This window comes from Ranitomeya variabilis, chromosome 7, assembly GCF_051348905.1.
Source record: "Ranitomeya variabilis isolate aRanVar5 chromosome 7, aRanVar5.hap1, whole genome shotgun sequence".
Lineage (NCBI taxonomy): Eukaryota > Metazoa > Chordata > Amphibia > Anura > Dendrobatidae > Ranitomeya > Ranitomeya variabilis.
The window spans coordinates 156,365,562-156,392,281 of NC_135238.1; the positions used below are offsets into that span (position 1 = coordinate 156,365,562).

Consider the following 26,720-nt stretch of genomic DNA (forward strand, 5'->3'; position numbering starts at 1 on the left):
ACCTTAATGTATCAGGAGCATCTGACGATTGGCTTGCGCCTCACCACAAATCTTACTCCAGTCCTCGACTGGATTGAGATTTTTTGCATAGAGAACACCACAGCTCATCTAACTCGTTCACCCCCTGCACTCACCGCGCCCCCATTTTGCCTAATTTGGTGGAGCTGGGAAAAATTGTTGTGAAAATGACAAAAGTGACAGGATTTTTGCACAACTCCGAGCTGCGACACAAATTGGTGACTTTTCAAAGCAATTTATGCCAGAATTCTAGCAAAATTGCTTTGATTAATCGCTGGTCACAGTTTTTCTGTCATGTTTCAAGTCCAATAATGAAGCCTACGGAAAAAATTGATAAAAAATTAAGTAAACAAAGACAACAATAACAAAGAAAAAACACCATCAAAATGCCATAAAGGCTTTACTTTAGAAAAACTCAGTGTGTAAACCAGTCTCAGGGAGCTCTGAGTGCGCTATTTGTTTTTCATTTTTCTCCATTTTCCTCTTTCTTGTGTTTGACCTGGTGAACAGAAGGGCGTCCAGCATGCAGAATAATACATACTATATTGTGTAGTGCAAACAATGCAGAGATGCTTCATGTTGTCACTGTCTGGGGAGTAACAAACAGCTGCCGACTACAGATTTCACCCCCCTCCCATAAGAAAAACCGTCATGTCTCTTATTACAGACAGAAATCCCCCCTCCACCCCTCGGACAGTGGGATATACACCAGCGTCTGTGTCCTAGGCTCCACTCCCACCTTTCCAGCCTAGCCTTGCCCTCCACATGACTATAAGGGTACCTTTACACAGTGCAATTTTGATCGCTACGACGGCACGATTTGTGACGTTCCAGCGATGCATTTACGATATCGTTGTGTCTGACACGCTACTGCGATCCGGATCCCCGCTGAGAATCGTACGTCGTAGCAGATCGTTTGAAACTTTCTTTCGTCGTCTAGTGTCCCGCTGTGGCGGCATGATTGCATCGTGTGACACAGGTTGTATACGATGTGCGCACAGTAACCAACGGCTTCTACATCGCAAATACGTCATGAAATTATCGCTCCAGCGCTGTGTATTGCAACGTGTGACCGCAGTCTACGACGCTGGAGCGATAATCATACGACGCTGCAACGTCACAAATCGTGCCGTCGTAGCGATCAAAATTGCACTGTGTAAAGGTACCCTAAGACATGGACACTGACTGACACACAAGCCTTCACTCACTAGTAAACAATAAGTGCTATAATCCATGTCCTGCTGCTGCAGACAATAGTCAGAGGAGGGGAGGGGGACACCATCTGCTCAGCCACATCAGGAAAGATGGAGAAACTTCAATGCATCTCTCCGAGCAGAAAAGTAGAGATTTTTTTGCCACAATGTGCATGTATTTTTGTATTTTGCTGATGCTCTGTTGATTGGCATCGTGTAGGCAGAGGCTGACATCAATAATTGTTTCTTTTTTTGTAATAATTGTAATACAGGTTCTGCTAAAATCCTCATAGGGCCCATACAGTAAAAGAAACATGGCTAATACTCAATGTGTTAGGTAGGGGTTATAAGATCCTGAGGAATATATATATATATATATATATATATATATATATATATATATATATATATACACACTGTATATATATATATATATATATATAAGTGCTTCTCACAAAATTAGAATATCATCAAAAAGTTAATTTATTTCAGTTCTTCAATACAAAAAAATTAACTCATATATTATGTGGAGTAATTACAAGCAGAGTGATCTATTTCAATTGTTTATTTCTGTTAATGTTGATGATTATGGCTTACAGCCAATGAAAACCCAAAAGTTATTATCTCAGAAAATTAGAGTAATTAACAAAAAACACCTGCAAAGGCTTCCTAAGCGCTTGAAAAGGTCTCTTAGTCTGTTTCAGTGGGCTCCACAATCATGGGGAAGACTGCTGACTTGACATTGACACACTCCACAAGGAGGTTAAAGGGAACCTGTCACCCCCCCCAGTCGTTTCAAACTAAAAAAGCCACCTTGTGCAGCAGTAATGCTGCATTCTGACATGGTGGCTCTTTTAGTTCTGGGTGCTGTAACTAGAGAAATAATCCGTTTTTTAATTTGTCAGAAATACCTTGTCTTCAGTCAAGGAGGCTGGTGTTTCCCCCCTGCTGCAGATGCCACACAGCCGTCACTCAAATCTTCTTGGCGCCGGGCGCCATGTCATGATCTCAATGGCAAGAGAACATAGCATAAGCATATATAGGAACTAGCTCTTGGAAGATGGGAACTGAGCTGACCATGAACTAAACCTAACGCACAACTAGCAGTGGCCGGGTAGCATGCCTACGTTGATTCTAGATGCCCAGCCCAGCCGGAGGACTAAATAAAGCTAGCAGAGGAAAATATTAGTCCTAGCTCACCTCTAGAGAAATACCCCGAAAGGAGACAGAGGCCCCCCACATGTATTGGCGGTGAGTTGAGATGAAATAACAAACGTAGTATGAAAATAGGTTTAGCAAATTTGAGGTCCACTTACTACATAGCAGAAGACAGAAAGGACACTTTCATGGTCAGCTGAAAACCCTATCAAAAACACCATCCAGAAATTACTTTAAAACTCTGGCATTAACTCATAACACCAGAGTGGCAATTCCCGTTCACAAGAGCTTTCCAGACACAGTAACGAAACTACAGCTGTGAACTGGAACAAAATGCAAAAACAAACATGGACAAGAGTCCAACTTATCTAGTAGTTGTCTAGGAGCAGGAACAAGCACAGAGAGGCTTCTGATAACATTGTTGACCGGCAAGCAACTAACAGAGCAGCAAGGTTATATAGCGACTCCCACATCTTGATGGGAACAGGTGAACAGAGAAGATGAAGACACCAGTTCAATTCCACCAGTAGCCACCGGGGGAGCCCAGAATCCAAATTCACAACAGCGCCACCTCCTCGGCGCTGTTTTAAAAATAGCAGGTACCTGCGCTCTTTTTTCCTGCCTGGTGCAGGCGCAGTGAGAGCTGCCCATCTTTCCTCATATGCAGTCTCGGTGACTGCGCCTGTGCGGCCGCCCTGCTTGTGAATCCCCGCCCCGCAGTGACTTATGATTTATTCACATTGCGGGGCTGGGATTCACAAGCAGGGCGGCCGCACAGGCGCAGTAACCGAGACTGCATATGAGGAAAGACGGGCAGCGCTCACTGCGCCTGCACCAGGCAGGAAAAAAGAGCGCAGGTGCCGGCTATTTTCCGGCGCCAAGAAGATGTGAGTGACGTCTGTGTGGTGTCTAAAGCAGGGGGGAAACGCCGGCCTCCTTGACTGAAGACCAGGTATTTCTGACAAATTAAAAAACGGATTATTTCTCTAGTTACAGCACCCAGAACTAAAAGAGCCACCTTGTCAGAATGCAGCATTACTGCTGCACAAGGTGGCTCTTTTAGTTTGAAATGACTGGGGGGGGGTGGTGGTGAAGGGTTCTCTTTAAGCCACAAAAGGTCATTGCTAAAGAAGCTGGCTGTTCACAGAATGCTGTATCCAAGCATATTAATGGAAAAGTTGAGTGGAAGGAAAAAGTGTGGTAGAAAAATGTGCACAAGCAACAGGGATAACAACAGACTTGAAAGGAATGTTAAGAAAGGGCCATTCAATTTTTGTGTGGAGATTCACAAGAACTGGACTGCTGCTGGAGTCATTGCTTCAAGAGCCACCACACACACAGACGATCCAGGACATGGGCTACAAGTGTTACATTCCTTGTGTCAAGCCACTCATGACCAATAGACAATGCCAGAAGCATCTTACCTGGGCCATTGAGAAAAAGAACTGGACTGTTGCTCAGTGGTCCAAGATGTTGTTTTCAGATGTACGTAAATTAAGTAAAGTAAGTACATTTTGCATTTCATTTGGAACTCAAGGTCCCATAGTCTGGAGGAAGAGTGGAGAGGCCACAATCCAAGCTGCTTGAGGTCTAGTGTGAAGCTTCCACAATCAGTGATGGTTTGGGGAGCCAAGTCATCTGCTGATGTAGGTCCACTGTGTTTTATCAAGACTAAAGTAAACTCAGCCATAATCATCAACATTAACGGAAATAAACACTTGAAATAGATCACTCTCTTTGTAATGACTCTATATAATATATGAAATTCACTTGTTTGTATTGAAGAACTGAAATAAATTAACTTTTTGATGATATTCTAAGTCTTTGAGAAGCACCTGTATATATATATATATATATATATATATATATATATATATATATATATAGTGGGTGCGGACATTAATGTACTCTCTTCTCGTCACCCTATCTTGACTGAAAAAAAGCAGAAATGTAGAAATTTTTGCAAGTTTATTAAAATATTAAAAAAGAAAAACTGAAATATCACATAATCATAAGTATTCAGACCCTTTGCTCAGTATTGCGTAGAAGCACCATTTTGAGCTAGTACAGACACGAGTCTTCTTGGGAATAATGCAACAAGTTTTCACACCTGGATTTAGGGATCCTCTGCCATTCTTCCTTGCAGATCCTCTCCAGTTCCATAAGGTTGGATGGTGAACGTTGGTGGACAACCATTTTTAGGTCTCTCCAGAGATGCTCAATTGGGTTTAGGTCAGGGCTCTGGCTGGGCCAGTCAAGAATGCTCATAGACTTGTTCTGAAGTCACTTTGTTGGTTTAGGTGTGTGCTTCGGGTCATTGTCTTGTTGGAAGGTGAACCTTCGGCCAAGTCTGAGGTCCGGAGCACTTGGAAGAGGTTTTCATCCAGGATATCTCTGTACTTGGCCGCATTCATGTCTCCTTCAATGACAACCAGTCATCCTGTCCCTGCAGCTTTTTCACTGTTGGGATTGTATTGGGCAGGTGATGAGCAGTGCCTGGTTTTCTCCACACATACCGCTTAGAATTATCACCAAAAAGGTCTATCTTCGTATCATCAGACCAGAGAATCTTATTTCTCATAGTCTGGGAGCCCTTCATGTGTTTTTTTGAAAACTCTATGCGGGCTTTCAAATGTCTTGCACTGAGGAGAGGCTTACGTCAGGCCACTCTGCCATAAAGGCCCGACTGGTGGAGGGCTGCAATGATAGTTGACTTTGTGGAACTTTCTCCCATCTCCCTACTGAATCTTTGGAGCTCAGCCACAGTGATCTTGGGGTTCTTTTTTTACCTCTCTCACCAAGGCTCGTCTTCACCCAATTGCTCAGTTTGGCTGGACGGCAAGGTCTAGGAAGACTTCTGGTGGTCCCAAACTTCTTCCATTTAAGGATTTAAGGATTATGGAGGCCACTGTGCTTTTAGGAACCTTGAGTACTGCAGAAATTCTTTTGTAACCTTGGCCAGATCTGTGCCTTGCCACAATTCTGTCTCTGAGCTCTTTGGCCAGTTCCTTTGACCCCATGATTCTCATTTGGTCTGACATGTACTGTGAGCTGTGAGGACTTATATAGACAGGTGTGTGCCTTTCCAAATCAAGTGCTATCAGGTTAATTAAACACAGCTGGACCCCAATGATGGAGTAAAACCATCTCAAGGGGGATCACAAGGAAATGGACAGCATGTGACTTAAATATGAGTGTTTGAGAAAAGGGTCTGAATAATTATGACCATGTGATATTTCAGTTTCTCTTTTTTAATAAATTTGCTAAAATTTCTACATTTCTGGGGTTTTTTCAGTCAAGATGGGGTGCAGAGTGTATATTAATGAGAAAAAAATGAACTTTTTTTGAATTTACCAAATGGCTGCAATGAAACAAAGAGTGAAAAATTTAAAGGGGTCTGAATACTTTTCGCACCCACTGTACATTTGAAACCAGAAGTTTACATACATAATATAAAAAGACACATATGCATGTTTTTCTCAATATCTGTCATGAAATCAGAATAAACCTTTGCCTTTTCAGTTAAATTAGGATTACCATAATTATGAGAGAGAGAGAATGTTTTATAGATAAAAATTGGGGAAAAAGTGGACTTATTCTGCGCTGCTGAATAACTGAAAATCTGGTCTTAGTACTTTAAAATGCGTTGAATAAAACCACATTTTATGCCATATACCTGGATCTATTTGTGGTATTTCCTGATGAAGAAGTCTTAGTACTTTGAAATGCGTTGAATAAAACCACATTTTATGCAATATACCCTGATCTTCAGTTATTCAGCAGCACAGAAGTCCAAGTTTTTTCCCAATTTTTATCTATATGGTGACCATTACTAGACCTGTGGATCTGCTACAGCGAATATTTCCTACAAGCTCAATTTAAAGCACCATCTGGTGAGTACAATTCGATTGTATTAAACCACTTGTATTTTGGATAAGACCCTATTTGCGCTATTTTCTCCAGCAGCACCTACTAGAAAATGTTTTATGGCATTTTTATTACTTACTGCAAAGTCAAAAGTTTACATACACTTCATTAGTATTTGGTACCATTGGCCTTAAACTGAATGGCTTGAATGAATGTTTGGGATATCCCCTTCCACAAGCCTCTCACAATAGTTGGTCGGAATTTGGGCCCATTCCTCCTGACAAAACTGGTGTAACTGATCCAGGGTTGTAGGCCGCCCTGCTTGCACCGGCCTTTTCAGCTTTGCCGATAAAATTTCAATAGGATTGAGATTAGGGCTTTGTAATGGCCACTCCAAAACTTTGACTTTGTTATCCTTAAACCACTTTGTTACCATTTTGGCAGTATGCCTCGGGTCATTGTCCACTTGGCAGACCCATTTCCGGCCAAGCTTTAACTTCCTGGCTGATGTCTTGAGATGTTGCTTCAGTATTGCCACATAATCTTCTTTTCTCATGATGCCATCTGTTTTGTCAAGTGCATCAGTCCCTCTTGCAGCAAAACAACCCCACAACATGATGCTGCCACCCCTGTCTTTCACAGTTAGGATGGTGTTCTTAGGCCTCCAAGATTCTCCCTTTTTCCTTCAAACGTGAAGATAGTCGTTAGGCCCCATAAATTAAATTTTAGTTTCATCGGACCTCAGGACATGTCTCCAAAAATTAAGGTTCCTATGTGCATTTGCGAACATTAATCTGGCTGGAGGAAGGAGTGGCCATTTTTCCGCCGGACTGTGCCCGTCGTTGATTGGTCGTGGCTGTTTTGCCATGACCAATGAGCGACTTGGATTTCCATGACAGAGGCCGCGACCAATGAATATCCGTGACAGACAGACAGAAAGACAGACAGACAGACGGAAGTGACCCTTAGACAATTATATATATAGATTTTGGTAATCCTAATTGACCTAAAACAGGAAAGGTTTATTCTGATTTCACGTCAGATATTGAGAAAAACATGCATATGTGTCTTTTAATATAGTGTATGTAAACTTTGGGTTTCAACTGTATATGCATATACATACAGTCATGGATAAAAGAGTTCATACCCTTGAAATTGTTACAGAAAATGAAGTATTTCTCCCAACAAATTATTGCAATTACAGATGTTTTGTTATACACAGGTTTATGTCCTTTATGAGTATTGGAACAGCATAAAAAAACAGAAAAAAAGGCAAATTGGACATAATTTCACACAAAACCCCTAAAATGGTCAGACAAAATTGTTGGCACCCTCAACTTAATATTTGGTTGCACATCCATTGGAATAAATAACTGCAATCAGTCGCTTCCTATAACCATCAACAAGCGTCTTACAACTCTCAACTGGAATTTTGGACCACTCTTCTTTTGCAAATTGCTCCAGGTCTCTCATATTTGAAAGTTGCTTTCTCCCAACAGCAATTTTAAGATATCTTCACAGGTGTTCAATGGGATTTAGATCCGGACCCATTGCTGGCCATTTAAGAACTCTCCAAAGCTTTGTTTCCATCCATTTCTGGGTGCTTCTTGAAGTAGGTTTGAGGTGATTGCCTTACTGGAAGACCAATGAACTAGGACACAAATCCAACTTTCTGACACAGGGCACTACATTGCGACCCAAAATCCTCAGGTAATCTTCAGATTTCATAATGACTTGCACACAGTCAAAGCACCCAGTGCCAGAGTCAGCATAACAACTTCAAAACATCTTTGAATGTCCACCATATTTGACTGTAGGTACTGCATTCTTTTCTTTCTAGGCCTCAATCTGTTTTCGGTAAACATTAGAATGATGTATTTTACCAAAAAGCTCTAGCTTTGTATCATCTGTGCACAAGACACTTTCCTGGAAGAATTTTAGCCTACTCACCTACATTTTAACAAACTGCAGTCTAGCTTTTATATGTATCTGTGTCAGCAGTGAGGTCTTCCTGGGTCTCCTGCCCCAGCGTTTCATTTAATTGAAATGTCAATGGATAGTTCATGTTGACACTGATGCATCCTGATTTTTCAGGACAGCTTGAATTTCTTTGGAACTTGATTGGGGTTGCTTATCCACCATCCAGACTATACTGCATTGCAACCTTTCATCAATTTTTCTCTTACATTCACGTCTAGGGAGATTAGCTACAGTGCCATAGATTGTAAACTTCTTGATTATGTTGCGCACTATGGGCAAAGAAACATCCAAATCTCTGGAGATGGACTTGTAACCTTGAGATTGTTGACATTTTTCAACAATATTTGCTCTAAAATTCTCTTCTCCTCTTTCTGTTCTCCATGTTTAGTGTAGCATACATAGCACAGACAAAGATTGAGTCAACTTTTCCCCTTTTTTCAGGTTTCAGGTGTGATTTTCACATTGTTTCAGGTGTGATTTTCATATTGCCCACATCTGTTACTTGCCACAGGAGTTTGAACAAGCATCACATGCTTGACACATAGTTGTTTACCCACAATTTTGGAAAGGTGGCAACAATTTTGTCCGGCTCATTTTCATAGTTTTCTGTGAAATTATGTCCAACTTTACTTTTTTTCTCTGTTTTCTTTGCGTAGTTCCAATACACACAAAGGCAATAAATACATGTATAATAAAACATGTGTAATGGCAATAATTTTCTAGGAGAAATACTTGATTTTCTGGAGCAATTTCAAGGGTTCCAACACGTTCCCTTACATATAAAATAACTGCAGCTTACAAATGGAAGCTGCCAGATGAATGGACAGATAGCTTCTTTTAACCGCTTTATGACATTTGAAAGTCTGAAGGATTTAACCCCTTCGCGACATGCGCCGTACTAGTACTGCGCTGCCGGCACTGCATTTGTGCCAGCAGCAGTACTAGTACGACGCACCGATCACCGCGGTCTCAAGCTGAGCGCTGCGGTGATCGGGTGCGGGTGTCAGCTGTATATGACAGCTGACACCCCGCAGCAATGTACTCAGGATCTAGATAAGTTCCTTAGGGGGTCTTCTTTCCAAAATGGGGTCACTTGTGGGGGGTTTCTACTGTTTAGGCACGTCAGGGGCTCTCCAAACGCGACATGGGTTCCGATCTCAATTCCAGCCAATTTTGCATTGAAAAGTCGAACGGCGCTCCTTCCCTTCCGAGCTCTACCATGCGCTCAAACAGTGGTTAATCCCCATATATGAAGTATCAGCGTACTCAGGACAAATTGCACAACAACTTTTGGGGTCCAATTTATCCTGTTACCCTTGGGAAAATAAAAAATTTGGGGTGAAAAGATCATTTTTTGTGAAAATTAATATGATTTTTTTTTATGGCTCTACATTATAAACTTCTGTGAAGCACTTGGAGGTTCAAAGTGCTCACCACACATCTAGATAAGTTCCTTAGGGGGTCTACTTTCCAAAATGGTGTCACTTGTGGGGGTTTCCACTGTTTAGGCACGTCAGGGGCTCTCCAATCGTGACATGGGTTCCGATCTCAATTCCAGCAAATCTTGCATTAAAAAGTCAAATGGCGCTCCTTCCCTTCCGAGCTCTGCCATGTGCCCAAACATTGGTTTACCCCAACATGTGGGGTATCGGCGTACTCAGGACAAATTGTACAACGACTTTTGTGGTCCAATTTATCCTGTTACCCTTGGTAAGATAAAACAAATTGGATCTGAAGTAAACATTTTGTGAAAAAAAAGTTAAATGTTCAATTTTTTTTAAACATTCCAAAAATTCCTGTTAAGCACCTGAAGGGTTAATAAACTTTTTGAATGTGGTTTTGAGTACCTTGAGGGGTGCAGTTTTTAGAATGGTGTCACTTTTGGGTATTTTCTGTCATATAGACCCCTCAAAGTCACTTCAAGTGTGAGGTGGTCCGTAAAAAAAATGGTTTTGCAAATTTTGTTGCAAAAATGAGAAATCGCTGGTCAACTTTTAAACCTTATAACTCCCTAACAAAAAAAAATTATGGTTCCAAAATTGTGCTGATGTAAAGCAGACATGTGGGAAATGTTGTTTATTAACTATATTATGTGATATAACTCTCTAATTTAAGGGAATAAAAATGAAAAATTTGAAAATTGCTAAATTTTCATAATTTTCGACAAATTTCTGTTTTTTTTCACAAATAAATGCAAGTCATATCGAAGAAGTTTTACCACTATCATAAAGTACAATATGTCACGAGAAAACAATGTCAGAATCACCAGGATCCGTTGAAGCGTTTCAGAGTTATGACCTCATAAAGTGACAGTGGTCAGAATTGTAAAAATTGGCCCTGTCACTTAGGTGAAAACAGGCTTCGGGTGAAGGGGTTAAAAGAAGTTAAAAAACACTGAACAGCTAGTACTGACATTGTATGCATTTACTTAATTGTTTAAAACATTTATTGAGCGCTTTTTCAGGGGTACCAGCCAAAATCCACCTGAAAAAGACTTTGTGTGAACATACCCTTATGAGCTGAGTATATAGGGAATTCTTACCTTGCTGTTGCAGTTTATAATCCGTAGAATAAGCCTTGCCTATCATATTCCATACAGGCCTCAGACAGCCAAAGAGTCCCTCCAGGAATCCTCCATTTCCACTCCCAGAGCGACTAAAGTGTATCTTGATGTCTTCAGTACCACTATTACTGCCTCCATCACCTGAGTGACTGCTGCCCTGTGGTGCAATATTCTCCACTTCATCTTGGTCCCTCAGCTGCAAAACACTGTTCTCAAACTGATCCCTTGAGTCCTCACTGATGGAAGTCAGAACTGCTGCAGTGATGGGGCTGTTGGCATTTTCTAAGTTATCACACTTCTCCAGAGTATCTTGAGACTGATTGTGACCAGATGTGGTGTGATCCCCATATCCCACTATGTACTCCTTATCTTCCCGTATTGTATCAACAATAAGATTTGGAGAAGATGACCAACTCAATGGTTCGTGCGGACTGGCCATGGTACCATCGATGTGCATGGGGCAGCCAACCCCAAGACACCAGATCTTGAGGTGGTTTGTTCAGCTTAGCTTGGGAACGGAAAGCAGCTCACATTTGCCTGTAAAAAATAAAAAAAAATCAGTAAATATATATATAAATACTCCAAACTATATCACACATCAAAATCCCCAATCCCATCAGACTTATCCGTATCAATCAGTGTCGCTTGTACAGTATCTACAACATCTCTGATGACCTGTTGTAAGAGACCTCAGGTTTGTTCCATCTGAACTGGAGAAAAGTCTGTAGGGTATCAGTCGCAAGAACCCATCTATTATGTTAAGAAATGCCATGTGTACATACAGTACATACATTTTTTATTTTGGCTATGTTTAATTAAATAATGATTTTCATGATATATATTATAAGGATGTGCTTCTCTTCTACCTTTGTAAAGGGTTAATCTACAGAAGAGCTTAATTACAGTGATGGTAAATTTCAGCTATGGACAGAAAAGCCAATTAGTTAAGTAAATAAGTGATATGACTATGGGTGGTGTCTGCTTTTGCATGCAGAGTCCGCCCATGCCCTGTGCAGTGCTCACATTCAATTACCCATAATGCACTGTACAGGAATTAACAGAGCGTGACTGTATCGGAGCAGAACCTCTGGTGACAGCTGCCTACCACAGCCTGTCCTTGGGTGGAATAAACCCATTCAACTCGAAGTTCATTAGAGACGTTCTGCAGGTTTATGGGAATGCGAAGACAACCCTGCTTAATGACATACCCTGCAGACCAGCGGCCGCGCTCTGTGCTCTGACATTTTTTTTAAGCTTTTAGCAGTGTCTTTAATAGTTTTGTAAATGCATATTTTAAAAGCAGCTTCAGAAAAAGAATAGAAAGCGTTGACTAAAATAGTAAAGAAAAGCAGACAATTTACCAGCCAGGCACAATATAAAGATTTTCTGAGTGTATCATGCACCAATATATTATTGCTTATACCTAGGTCAAATTGTAGCTCTCCCTTAATGATGCCCATTTCTAGGAAAGCTGAGGACAAGTAATATAACTGCTACAAGTTGTCATCTCCCACAATGACTGCACATCGATCTAATCAGTGTTAACCCCTTACAGAAAATGGGACCAGTTTGTTGCATATCCAACTTTTATTCCAGTTCTGGAGGGTGGAATAAATAAAAATAATTCCAGAATTATTTTTTTGTGTTCATCTCGCCCTCTCTCTATAAAAAATAAAGAAGCAAAAGCAGCAAAAGCAATGAATCCAGGTGCCGTGCCCTCAAGGCAAATACCAAAACTTCAATATATTAAAAAAAAAGAAAGAAAAAAAAAGAGAGAGAGAGTTGACGTGCACATAGTCAAAATTATGAGATGCAGGCGGAAGGGGGTACTAGCCCCTGGAAAACCTAGAGAGGAATTCCACCGCATCCTCTTATTTCATAGATGCCATTACTTTATACCATGTGAAGGTAGAACAGTCATATGTTCAGACTTTTCAAAGGTGCAGGAATGGAAGCGACATATTAAGTTTTGGCCCAGTCCCGGGTCTTTACCACACAGTCACTGGTGGGGAGGTTGTGACAGGCGTTTCTGTCCCTATGTCCTGCCTGTCGTGGTCATCTGTAATGGCATCTATCAAATAAGATTGTGCTGTGAAATTCCTCTCTCTCCAGATATAAAAATATATTTTTTATATAATATAATTATACCTTTTAATGTTCACCATCCCGATTATTTAATGTAATCATTTTCTAATTAAATAACATAATCATTTTACAGTTAGGCAACGTAATCATTTTATGGTATGTGAGCGCTTCTTTTTTCTTATACTTGTTTACATATTGAAGTACTGGTGAGAAAGTTTGTTTTGTGTTTTGTTTAATGTTATTTGTAAATATTTGTTAGCATCACTCAAATCTTACTTTGCAATACTTTGTATTTCAGTGTATTATGTTCTCTCATCATCTTATTATGTGTTTCCGGTCTGGGACTGAATGGCGTTATGGCAGACCTGGCAGTCTTTGTTAGGCCCTAGCTGCTATGTCAACCCAGCAATACCCCATGCTTGTGGTTTAGAGTGTGGATTTAAAGAGCAGCATAAGAAACAATGCTATTTTTCATATTCCTGGTAAGTCCCCTATGTCCTGTAGCATTATATAACTATACCACGTGTATCCTGTTTTTTACACAGAAAGCTGGATGACAGCCTCGCTGAGATATACACTAGGAGGTTGTCCACTACTTTAACATTGATGACCTATCTCTAGGAAAGGTCATCAATGTCTGATCAGTGAGGGTGCCACACCTGCACCCCTGCCGATCAGCTGTACCCGGTGATGGCTAGAACTGCTCAGACATTGATGACCTATCCTAAGGATAGGTCAACAATGTAGAAGTAGTGGACAACCTCTTTAACTTTCTCAGAAGCATAAAAAACTAAGAAGCAGCCAAACAAACATTTATGACAACATAAGAGGACAGTTGGGAACCTATAATAAAGGTCTTGATGTTATGGAGTAATACTCTTCATCTGTTTGCTATACTATTTTCCACCCAAATGAGAGCAGTGCTGGCGTGTACTATCTGATCAGGAGACCCGTTCTGTGTAAATATCTGTACACTTGATCATCTTGTAGGACAGCCAAATCAAACATCATGTGACAGGGACCGGGTAGTGGAAGAGACCAGGACTTCTATCACAGGGAGGGAGTCAAAGTACAACCCAGGTTTCATGGTATCGCAGTCTTGTGTGCTGAGAAAACATTACAGGCTGTACAAATAAAGGCAATGCTTTCTGGTCATGTGGAACATTTATTACTTATTCCGTATATACCAAATTAATAATTTAAGTTGCGATAGAGTATTGAGATATACTCTTTATGTAACTATACCACAGTCTGAAAGTATTAGAAAATTCTCAATTATTTTGTATGCGCCAATGGCGAAGGGACTGACATGTCTGAAGAAACAGTGGAAAAGCGCTGCACAATATTGTGGTGTTTTATTAATAAATGATAATAATGTTCTTCTTCTGGGTATATTATGAAGAAATAGTAGATATCAATTTCTTAGGTCAATCCCAAATTATATTTGAATAATACAGTATGTTCATACTCTTCATACTTGAGCATATCAGTAAAGATGAATATGGAAAAGCCAAAGTTATCAGAAGACAAGCATGTGTGTCCACCTTATTAAATGGATTGGCACATTGCGACACACTCTGAATGCCAGGAGGCGCCATACTCTGCATATTATATTTAATGGTGTTCCATCCCTTTAACAATAATGCTGTACTGAGTTACTTACTGTCATGCTTACACTTTCTAGCAGGTTTTTCTGTATTATTAGCTATTCCAGGCATCTCCTTTTGTATAGCAGCTGCCAGCATGATACTGCGGGCATTACCTGCCACTCATTAATATTTATTATTTCTCTGCGTGTGCCATGCCTGCATCCGGCATGAATAAAGAAGGTGTTCTATAATGTACACAAACACAACCCATCACCTGGGCAGCAGGTAAACACAGAAATGAAAACCGGGAAATAGTTCTCCGAGAGTTATTGTACTGCTTGCAGGCAGTTTCTGCTGACCTATGAGCTCCATAACAAAGCAGTTTCACAGATCTTCACAACAAATAAACCCACGGAAGGGACTTTTACGGTATTAATCTCAACCATCATATTCGAGCTAATAATAAACTTGTTTTTTTGTTTTTCTTTTTTTCCTAAAAGTCTTCTATACCACTCACATTGTTTTAAATGAAAAATGATAGAAATGCAATTAAATTGCTGTCTAATTACAATGGCAGACAGTGACAGGACAAGCTTTCTTGGTGTCACAGACCAATGTTTAAAATGTTTCTCCCTCCTATGGTCTCAGAAGTTCAGCATGATCTTTGTGGAATTGACAATCATTTAATTGCTCCACCGATCCCTGATATACCTATCTTTATTATACAGTGAAACCTTTTACAGTTGACTAAACTAGTGTTCTCAAAAAAAATTGCCAGTTTGTAAAATATGTCTCGGAACTGTTAAAACGTCATAGGACATCCAGTCCAGATAAAGGAGTGTTCTTTTCAAAGAGGTGGCCTTTTTGGAAAGGCATACATATACATAAATATACACTCACCGGCCACTTTATTAGGTACACCATGCTAGTAACGGATTGGACCCCCTTTTGCCTTCAGAACTGCCTCAATTCTTCGTGGCATAGATTCAACAAGGTGCTGGAAGCATTCCTCAGAGATTTTGGTCCATATTGACATGATGGCATCACACAGTTGCCGCAGATTTGTCGGCTGCACATCCCAAAGATGCTCCATACAAGGCAGGATGGATCCATGCTTTCATGTTGTTTACGCCAAATTCTGACCCTACCATCCGAATGTCGCAGCAGAAATCGAGACTCATCAGACCAAGCAACGTTTTTCCAATCTTCTACTGTCCAATTTCGATGAGCTTGTACAAATTGTAGCCTCAGTTTCCTGTTCTTAGCTGAAAGGAGTGGTACCCGGTGTGGTCTTCTGCTGCTGTAGCCCATCTGCCTCAAAGTTCGACGCACTGTGCGTTCAGAGATGCTCTTAGGCCTACCTTGGTTGTAACGGGTGGCGATTTGAGTCACTGTTGCCTTTCTATCAGCTCGAACCAGTCTGCCCATTCTCCTCTGACCTCTGGCATCAACAAGGCATTTCCGCCCACAGAACTGCCGCTCACTGGATTTTTTTTCTTTTTCGGACCATTCTCTGTAAACCCTAGAGATGGTTGTGCGTGAAAATCCCAGTAGATCAGCAGTTTCTGAAATACTCAGACCAGCCCTTCTGGCACCAACAACCATGCCACGTTCAAAGGCACTCAAATCACCTTTCTTCCCCATACTGATGCTCGGTTTGAACTGCAGGAGATTGTCTTGACCATGTCTACATGCCTAAATGCACTGAGTTGCCGCCATGTGATTGGCTGATTAGAAATTAAGTGTTAACAAGAAGTTGGACAGGTGTACCTAATAAAGTGGCCGGTGAGTGTATATATATAACTGTGGCCCCAACACAGGGAGTCCACTAATACACAGTTAGTCTTCTCTTTCTGCAGGTGATTTTTTCAGTCTACAATGGAAGTTTTTGCTTTTCGCAATATACAGCTATTTATCTATTGACTGGTAAAAATAGTTATGCAGGTAGGACCTAGGTATTATGTATTATTAGATGTATGTTTGATATGAGGCCCTTTAAATGCTAATTATCGCCAAGGATCACCTTGCTCTAAGGGTATATTCATATAGGGCAGATTTGGTGCAGAAAGTTCTGTGACTGTCCCATTTATCAGAATGGAGCTGCAGAAATCCATTCACATGCTACAGAAACAGCCCATTCAGAGAAATGGAAAACATTTTCAGTTCTGGTAACTTATCCATACACCCTCCGTTAGAGAAGTAATGTCCAACATAAGGTTCACCTTACAATTCTGTATGTTTTAATGTATGCCGATATACCAAATAAAAGAGGATGATATTTTTCTTGAAAGTGAGTTTCTATCGTCAAGTCATTCTCATTGCAGTGTGCAGCGTGGCTTCTCGGCATACTTTCTTCTGTACCAAACCCTAAATTACACCTCACACTGGTTGGGAGTGTATGATTCGGAGAGCAGGCTCTGAGCCCATAAGCACTGGTAATCCTTCGGAGAGTCACACTAAGCGGATTTGGCTGAGCCAGTGCCGGGAAGATCGGATTTCTAGACCCACATTACCCTCAATCTATTACTCCCTAGAGTAAATCTGACAAGCAGAAATTTGTGATTCAGGGAAATAAAAAAATACAGATCCTGTAAGGAAAGGGATTAGCGAAACAAACACAGAAATCAAAATTGGGCAAAGCAGAAAATCCACTAAAATCGCAACAGTGTGGATTAATAAAGACAATATAGGTGGAATGTTCCAGCAAATATGGACTGTGAAACAATCATTCTTACGGGACACAAATGCTTTTTAGCATGTTATCTGTGATTTATCATTGGCTTTTACATAATAACTGTTATATAAAACAGTAAAACACTTCAATATACATAGTTCTATGCAAGGAGATGTCTTTATGTGGTGGCCCACGGGGTCATGAGGCTGTGACCATCAGTGATCGGCTATAATCTGTGGGGGACATTGTTCTACCCTCCTGCAGCACCACAGGGGAAAGTAGAGCATTACATGATTGCTACTGAGCTCACAACACTGTCCATGCAATTACGAAGGTCCTCCAAACCACGCAATACTCTAGTTAAAGGATGGACTGATTAATGCCCTCTAATACTATAACAGAATATTTAAAAATTAGTTTTCCAAATCAGACAACCCTTCATCAATACAACCTCTGCGATTAACAAATGGGCAATTTGGTCTATTTCAAGCATGTGATTCTGTGTAAGAGAGGTCCATGAAAAGCTATAGCTCTTCGAAATCACTAGAGAACAATGGGACTATTGCTATCGTACCAGTCGTAGTATGTGAACGCCACATTCACCAAGCCTATAATGCAGTACATAAAATATACAGAACCATTGGTATATATATATAATATATACATACACCCTCTATATATGTTGAGCATATTACTATCATATAAAGGGGCTCTGGCTCTATTGGGCTCAATAAGAACTTTCATTACAGGACTGGCCATTCTTCTGATTGGGTGCTATGCAATCCAGAGCTAGAACGCATTGGTTAGACTTATCACACCCATGGGATTGCTTAGTGCAGTTTCAGTCTAAGGAATCATTCACATGACTGCATTTTTGATTCGAGCTCTGTCCGTGAAAAAAAACCCCACCACAATCAATGTTATTCAATGGGGCAGCACAGATGCAGATTCTTTTCACTGACCAATTCGACGTGTGAAAAAAATCACAGCATGCACTAGCTTCTTCCATATATCGGACGAAACTCGCCCATATAAGTCTGGGGTGCACAAAAATAATCTGTTGCCTTACGGAGCGACAGTATAGCATCTGATTTCTATGGATACATTGCAATACGGTAACTATGGTAATAAGGAAACTATAAATGGTCCCAAAGCGATTAATAGCTGCAGTAAAAAAATCAGAATATACACGGAAGACAAGTGAGAAAAAAAATCGTCCAAGTTTTCTGGATGAAATTCTGAATGTTTTTTTATACGCTCATCTAGTTTATGTGTAAGGCCACATTCACACATTGAGTATTTGGTCAGTTTTTTACCTCCGTATTTGTAAGCCAAAACAAGAAGTGGGACAATCAGAGGAAAAGTATAATAGAAACACGTCACCACTTCTGTATTTATCACCCACCCCTGATTTTGGCTTTCAAATTCTGAGGTAAAAAACTCACCAAATAATGAATGTGTGCACGTGGTTGTATACAGCTTCCTGAAGGCAGCTCCTTTGCTGAGTGCATTTTCTGTTTTAGGTCTGTGGACAATATAACAAGATCTGCTTAATGTCATGGCTGCTGCAAAACCACTAAAATAACTGCACGATCCTCATTTGACCTAACAGCAGCCTTAGGCCGGTTTCACACGTCAGTGGCTCCGGTGCGTGAGGTGACAGTTTCCTCACGTACCGGAGCCACTGACACACGTAGACACATTAAAATCAATGCATCTGTGCAGATGTCATTGATTTTTTGTGGACCGTGTCTCAGTGTGCCAAACACGGAGACATGTCAGTGTTCGTGGGAGCGCACGTTAAGTCAATGGGTCCGTGTAAAACACGTACCGCACACGGACATTCTCCGTGTGCCGTGCAGGAGACAGCGCTCCAGTAAGCGATGTCCCCCCCACATGGTGCTGAAGCCGAGATTCATATCTTCTGTGCAGCAGCGTTTGCTGTAAAGAAGATATGAATAATCCATTTTTTTAGTGGTATTTCGTGTTTAAAATAAAGCTCCATGTCCCCACCCCCTGTGCGCCCCCCCGCTGTTCTGAAAATACTCACCCGGCTCCCTCGTTGGCTGTCGCTGCTTCCTGTCCTGGCCGCACCTTCTACTGTATGCGGTCACGTGGGGCCGCCGATTACAGTCATGAATATGCGGCTCCACCTCCCATAGGGGTGGAGCCGCATATTCATTACTGTAAATAAGCGGCCCCACGTGACCGCATACAGGAGAAGCTGCGGCCAGGACAGGACACTGCGACGGAGGCGGGCGAGTATTTTCAGGACAGCGGGGGGGGGGGGGGGCGCACAGGGGATGGGGACATGGAGCTTTATTTTAATCACGAAATACCACTAAAAAAATTGATTATTCATATCTTCTTTACAGCAAACGCTGCTGCACAGAAGATATGAATCGCGGCTTCAGCACGATGCAGGGGACAGCGCTAAACTTTAGCGCTGTCTCTCCTGCACGGTCCGTGTGGTACCCAGGCGGCACACGGTTGCCGCACGTGTGGCCTACGTGAGCTCACGGACACACGGACACGGATAACTCCAGTACCGATTTTTTCCGGTACCGGAATTATCTGGACGTGTGAAACTGGCCATAGGCTGCTTTCACACTAGCGTCGGTACGGGCCCGTCGCAGTGCGTCAGGCCGACGTACCGACGCATGCTGTGAATGAAATGCCCGACGTGGGCAGCGGAAGCAGTCTTACGACGCTTCCGCTGCCCCATTGTAAGGTCCGAGGAGAGGGGGCGGAGTTTCAGCCACGCATGTGCGGTCAAAAATGGCAGACACGAAGCGCAAAAAAACTGGACATGTAACTTTTTTGTGCCGAGAGTCCACCAAAACACAACGCAACCGTCGCACAACGGCTGCGACGTGTGGCAATATGTCGCAATGCGTCAGTAATGTTAGTCTATGGGGAGAAAACGCATCCTGCATACAACTTTGCAGGATGCATTTTTTCTCCTGAACGACGCATTGAGACGTACTGCAAACGATGCTAGTGTGAAAGTAGCCTAATGGGTAAAGAGAATTTCTAAAGAGAACATTCTTTGCTGTATGTGAATGAGAAATTATATAGCTATAAAGGACAATAAGTGATATTTAGGACATGGTAACCCCTTATAAGGTGGCTAGGAAACATAGGCAGAGAATTAAAGATGTTGTCTCATTAAGGACATCCTATTTTGTGACTATGTGATAAATTCTAGAGAAATGAAGGTAGTGCAAGCAACAATACTTGGAGGAATTCATTGGTAGACAAAGTCAAAGTTCCAGAAATGTCATTTATGAGAATGCAGCTGGCGACTTCTACCACCAAAGGTAAGGTTCACGATATAGCTAAATGGTTCTAACAATATGTGCAGTCTAAACACATGAATAGGCTTCCCATCAAGGAGGAATAGGTTTGTTTTCATATCAGCAGAAAGTCAGAACCGTCAGGTTTACAGCAGAGCTAAGAAAGAATTTTGCAGGACATGTTAGCTAGATGTTAAAGATAACCCAAAGTCCAAATGAGCCAGAGCAATTATTCAGTATGACTCAAATAGACAATCCCTCTAAATATGAATTCTTACCATAGTATAATGTAAGTACATTAATCTGTAGTATTCCATATATGTGTCTCTTTCCCAAAACATGACGGAGATGCAAACAACCAAAGTCTTAGTATAGAAGACATGTACATATTGCCCTCTGAGACTTGCATAAGTGTAAAATGCTAATATACCTATATCTCCACAAAGGGTTTTTGTCTCACTCAATCTCATGGGAGATGGAGATGACCTGAAATAAAGCATGAGAAGATGGGAAGAGTGCAATGCAGCTGGACCGGATCTCTCAAATCAATCCGGCTTCATTTCCTCCTGTCCCTTGCAAAGGTCCTTGGGGACTGAGGAACTCAGCAGCTGCCCAATTTCTTTCTATTGTATAATTGATTCATGTGATCCTAATATGTAGGTAGAAAGTACTCACAGTTGTAATCTACATAACATGCTTGGATGAGTCTGAGAATTTCAAAATAAGTGTAGAAAAATAATGGGTTTTATATCTCAAGCTTCCATTAGACTATATCTTTATAAGGAATCCCAATGTAGCAGATGTTTCCACCATGGAGGGATTTTTTTTCGCTCTGGTAACAGCTTTCTCGTTGGATTTGACAGTGTCCTTCTTAAATGTGCGCTCTAGATCATAATTAGTCTAAGTTTGGAAATGCTCTCTTGGGTAGCAATTTGAAATGAACATTCTTTTTACCATTACCTTACAGAGTATTACTTAGTCATTTTATGGAGACCACCCCATAAGCAAATATATGTCTTGGTGTGTCCCTTAAGTGAAGCCTTGATATTTGTAAGTCAATATACACATTTGCATTTGATAATTTTGTAATTATTGACTAAACAGAAATGCAACCGGAATACCAGGAAGGGATGTTGAATAGCAATGAAATATACCGTACTGTGCAGAAGTTTTAGGCAGGTCGAGGGGGAAATGCTGTAATGTAAAAATACTTTAAATAATAGAAGTGTTATTAGTTTATTTTTATCAATTAAAAAAATGCAAAGTGAAGGAACAAAAGAGAAATCTAAATAAAATCAATATTTGGTGTGACCGTCCTTTACCTTCAAAACAAGCATCAATCCATCTAGAAACACTTACACAAAGTCAGGGATTTTTATATAAAAAATTCGGAAAAATTGAAGTCATGAAGTCTGTCATAAAGTATGTACAAAAGATTCATTTTATTAATACAAAGACATAATGTGAGTCACAAAATATCCTATAAAATTAATCATTCGATCAATGACAGTCAGACAGCCAGAGTGCAATCCTGACAGCCAGTCCCCCGAAGAAGTCTACGCAAAACGCACGTAGGTGCTGGCTGTCAGGACACATCACAGTGACCGACATGGATAAGGATCAGTCTGTGACCTTAGATTATATTGCCCACTACTCATAGGCATATCATAGGGTTCAGTAAGGCTTGATTACTCTATGAACTTGATCCTACCGGTCACCTACTGGCAATTTGTGATGTCTTCCTGACTTTATCTTTTTCCTGGGTCCTTCGCTCAAATTTACCTGCAATACTTTTGTAATGATTGATTTTATAGGATATTTATGGGAGTTTTTTTTATATATTTATGGGAGTTTTTCTGTCCTTTTAGTCATTTTGGAGATTGCCGTCTCTTTATGCATAGTGTACTTCCTGCTCTGAATTTGAACTAATTTTCCATAAAGTCAGGGATTTTGTAGGATTATAGTCAGGTGTATTAGCAAACATTTATACTAAACAGTTGATATTGATCATCATTTTCATATGTATTATGTAGATTGGAACACAGTCATTAACTGAAACAGAAACAACAGTGTTGGAGGCTTCAGACTAAGCGTGAAATAGCCAAATTGTGCTGCAAAGGTCAGATTATGGAAAACAGTTTCATGTCACAGGTCATAAACCATGGCAAGCCAGAGCACAGCAACAAGACTCAAGGTAGTTATTCTGCATCAGCAAGGTCTCTGTGAGGCAAAGATTTAAAAACTGACCAGGTTTTCAAGGATGTGCTGTTTAAGCTCTTTTGAAGCACCAAGAAATGGGCAACATTGAAGAATGTAGACGCAGCGGTCAGGAAAGGAAACTGTGCAGCAGATAAAAGATGCATCAGTGCCAAAACCTCAAAGCAATTATGCCAGAATTCTGGCATGAATCACTCAGAAAATAAATTTTTGTACAATGTGGAGTAGCACAAAATAGTTTGCAACTTTTGGTGTTTTCATGCCAGATTTGCCAAGCTCTGCCAAAATAGGCAATGTGGGGGCAAAATGGGGGCATGAGAATATAGCTCATCTAATTCATAAGAAGCCGTGGCATACCTTACACCAGCCTTGTCTTGGGTAAGACTTGTGGTGTAGAGGTGCATGTCACTTGTCAGAAGCTCTTGATTCATTAAGAAGTGTACTCCTCTTAATGAATCAGTAGTGTCTGACTCCATCACGCCTCCTCATTAAGACTAGTATAAACATCGCTAGTCTTAATGAATTCAAAATCGGATGATGTCCAGCTGTGGCATCAGCTCAAAATTGGCAGCAACTAGCTTGACCCAGCTACACCTGTCCACTGTTCCGAGAAGTCTGTCCAGAAGTGGTCTTCATGGAAGAATTGCCATACCTTCAAAATGGGAACAAGTGACTGAATTATGCACAAAAACATAGGCGCTGGAGTGCAGAAAAATGGCAGCAGGTTCTGTCGAATGATGAGTCAGAATTTGAAATATTTGGTTGTAACAGAAGGTAAAAACTGTGTCCAAGTGTATTGGGAAGAATTAAAGCTGTTTTGAAGGCAAAGGGTGATCATACCAGATATTGACGTGATTTAGATTTCTGTTTTGTTCATTCATTTTGCTAATTGATAAAAATAAGCTATACACTGTTGTGACTTTGCTCTTTATTTTGGTCAGAATTCTTACTTTGCAGCATTTATTACACATCCGTTTATAACTTTTGTACAGTACTGTATATATACAGTGGCATGTAAAGATTTGTGCACCATTGGTCAAAATTACTGTTATAGTTAACAGTTCAGCAAGTTGAAGATGAAGAAATCTCTAAAAGGTCTTAAGTTAAAGATGACACATTTTCTTTGCATTATATGCAAAACAAATAAATATGAAGATGTGTTTGCTCAGATAACTCTGTCCAAGGTTTCAGACCTTAATTAGCTTGTTAGGGTTCACTATCATCTTTAGGAAAGGCCAGGTGATACAAATTTCCAAGCTTTATAAAAACATAAAAACATGGCCTCCTCTAACCTTGGGCCAAAAAACAGCAGCTGAAGGTTTTACAATGGCCCTCATAATCCCCTGGTCTGAACATCATTGGAAATCTGTGGCTAGACTTCAAAATAGCATGGAATCTCACAGAACTGGAAGAATTTTCCACGGAAGAATGTATGAAAATCTGTCAAACAAGAATTGAAAGACTGGCTACAAAAAGCATTTACAAGCTGTGACACTTGCAAAAGGGGGTGCTTCTAGGTACAAACCATGCAGGGTGCCCAAACGTTTGTATCGGTCCACTTTCCTTTCTGCAAGTTTTAAAATGAAAAACGGGAAAACATTTTTTTTACTTAAATACAAAGGATCTATCTATCTATCTATCTATCTATCTATCTATCTATCTATCCATATACAGTTAGGTTCATATATATTTGGACAGAGACAACATTTTTCTCATTTTGGTTATAGACATTACCACAATGAATTTTAAACAAAACAATTCAGATGCAGTTGAAGTTCAGACTTTCAGCTTTCATTTGAGGGTATCCACATTAAAATTGGATGAAGGGTTTAGGAGTTTCAGCTCCTTAATATGTGCCACCCGGTTTTTAAAGGGACCAAAAGTAATTGGACAGATTCAATAATTTTAAATAAAATGTTCATTTTTAATACTTGGCTGAAAACCCTTCGTTGGGAGTGACTGCCTGAAGTCTTGAACTCATGGACATCACCAGACGCTGTGTTTCCTCCTTTTTGATGCTCTGCCAGGCCTTGACTGCGGTGGTTTTCAGTTGCTGTTTGTTTGTGGGCCTTTCTGTCTAAAGTTTAGTCTTTAACAAGTGAAATGCATGCTCAATTGGGTTGAGATCAGGTGACTGACTTGGCCATTCAATAATATTCCACTTCTTTGCTTTAATAAACTCCTGGGTTGCTTTGGCTTTATGTTTTGGGCCATTGTCCATCTGTAGTATGAAACGACGACCAATCAGTTTGGCTGCATTTGGCTGGATCTGAGCACACAGTATGGCTCTGAATACCTCAGAATTCGTTCGGCTGCTTCTGTCCTGTGTCACATCATCAATAAACACTAGTGACCCAGTGCCACTGGCAGCCATGCATGCGCAAGCCATCACACTGCCTCCGCCGTGTTTTACAGATGATGTGGTATGCTTTGGATCATGAGCTGTACCACGCCTTCGCCATACTTTTCTCTTTCCATCATTCTGGTAGAGGTTGATCTTGGTTTCATCTGTCCATAGAATGTTCTTCCAGAACTGTGCTGGCTTTTTTAGATGTTTTATAGCAAAGTCCAGTCTAGCCTTTTTATTCTTGACACTTATGAGTGGGTTGCACCGTGCAGTGAACCCTCTGTATTTACTTTCATGCAGTCTTCTCTTTATGGTAGATTTGGATATTGATACGCCGACCTCCTGGAGAGTGCTGTTCACTTGGTTGGCTGTTGTGAAGGGGTTTCTCTTCACCATGGAGATAATTCTGCGATCATCCACCACTGTTGTCTTCCGTGGGCGCCCAGGTCTTTTTGCATTGATGAGTTCACCAGTGCTTTCTTTCTTTCTCAGGATGTACCAAACTGTTGATTTTGCCACTCCTAATATTGTAGCAATTTCTCGGATGGGTTTTTTCTGTTTTCAGAGCTTAAGGATGGCTTGTTTCACCTGCATGGAGAGCGCTTTTGACCGCATCTTTACTTCATAGGAAAACCTTCCAAATGCAAGCACCACACCTCAAATCAACTCCAGGCCTTTTATCTGCTTAATTGAGAATGACATAATGAAGGGATTGCCCACACCTGTCCATGAAATAGCCTTGGAGTCAATTGTCCAATTACTTTTGGTCCCTTTAAAAACAGGGTGGTACAGGTTAAGGAGCTGAAACTCCTAAACTCTTCATCCAATTTTAATATGGATACCCTCAAATGAAAGCTAAAAGTCTGAACTTCAACTGCATCTGAATTGTTTTGTTTAAAATTAATTGTGGTAATGTCTATAACCAAAATGAGAAAAATGTTGTCTCTGTCCAAATATATATGGACCTAACTGTATATGTATCTATATAGATGCACACTGTCATGGAATTATGGAAATCTGGATTGATAGATATGTTAATGATATGTAAAAGGTGAAAAAAATGGAAACAACATGTTCAAAACGTATCGTATTGAGTATGAGTACCATGCGTAGAAATACATGCACTTAAACGCCTTGGCTGCTATCAATGAGGTTACTAATGGCTGTCTGAGGAATGTTCTGCCATGTTGAGTGCACCTGGCAATGCAAATCATCATGTTCCACTGCTGACAGCTCCCTTAGCAATTGCCGACTGATGAAGTCAAAGATGTGCTTAATAGAAGACAAGTCAGGGGATGCTGCAGCAAGTCATGGGTAGCACGTTTAGGACAGGCATTATTGTGTTGAAAATTAGAACCTGGGACACTTTGGAGAAATGGTCGTACCACTGGTTCAACTCGCAAATCAATGTAATGCCGACCTGTTAGTAGACCTGTAACGAAGACTATAGTGGTCAGGCTACTATACGTTATGCCTCCCCACACCACAATCTCGAGAGTAAAACTGGTATGACATTCTCTAGTGAAGGCCTCTTCATGGCGTTGCCCATTTGGCCTCCAAAACAATCTACGGCTGTCGTGGCATCGAAGACAAAAGTGGGACTCTTCACTAAAGAGTATAGACCTCCATTTCATCCACCATTGTTGTGCTGGTCTGCACTATAATAAGCCATTGAGTGCGGTGGCATAAATTCAGTGGGACACCTATAGCTCGATGTCTATTTTGTAGCCAAA

At 40.8% G+C, this 26,720-nt stretch overlaps 1 protein-coding gene across 1 annotated transcript in view; it reads right to left on the reverse strand.

The window, feature by feature from the left end:
- The window catches only part of MAP3K13 (mitogen-activated protein kinase kinase kinase 13), an 85,761-nt gene that overhangs the window by 46,963 nt on the left and 12,078 nt on the right, over window positions 1–26,720 (reverse strand). Inside the window, exon 2 of the mRNA XM_077272125.1 lies at window positions 10,759–11,316. Within this exon, the coding sequence (XP_077128240.1) occupies window positions 10,759–11,236 (478 nt within the window). The 5' untranslated portion in view covers window positions 11,237–11,316. The remainder of the gene's footprint in view (window positions 1–10,758; window positions 11,317–26,720) is intronic.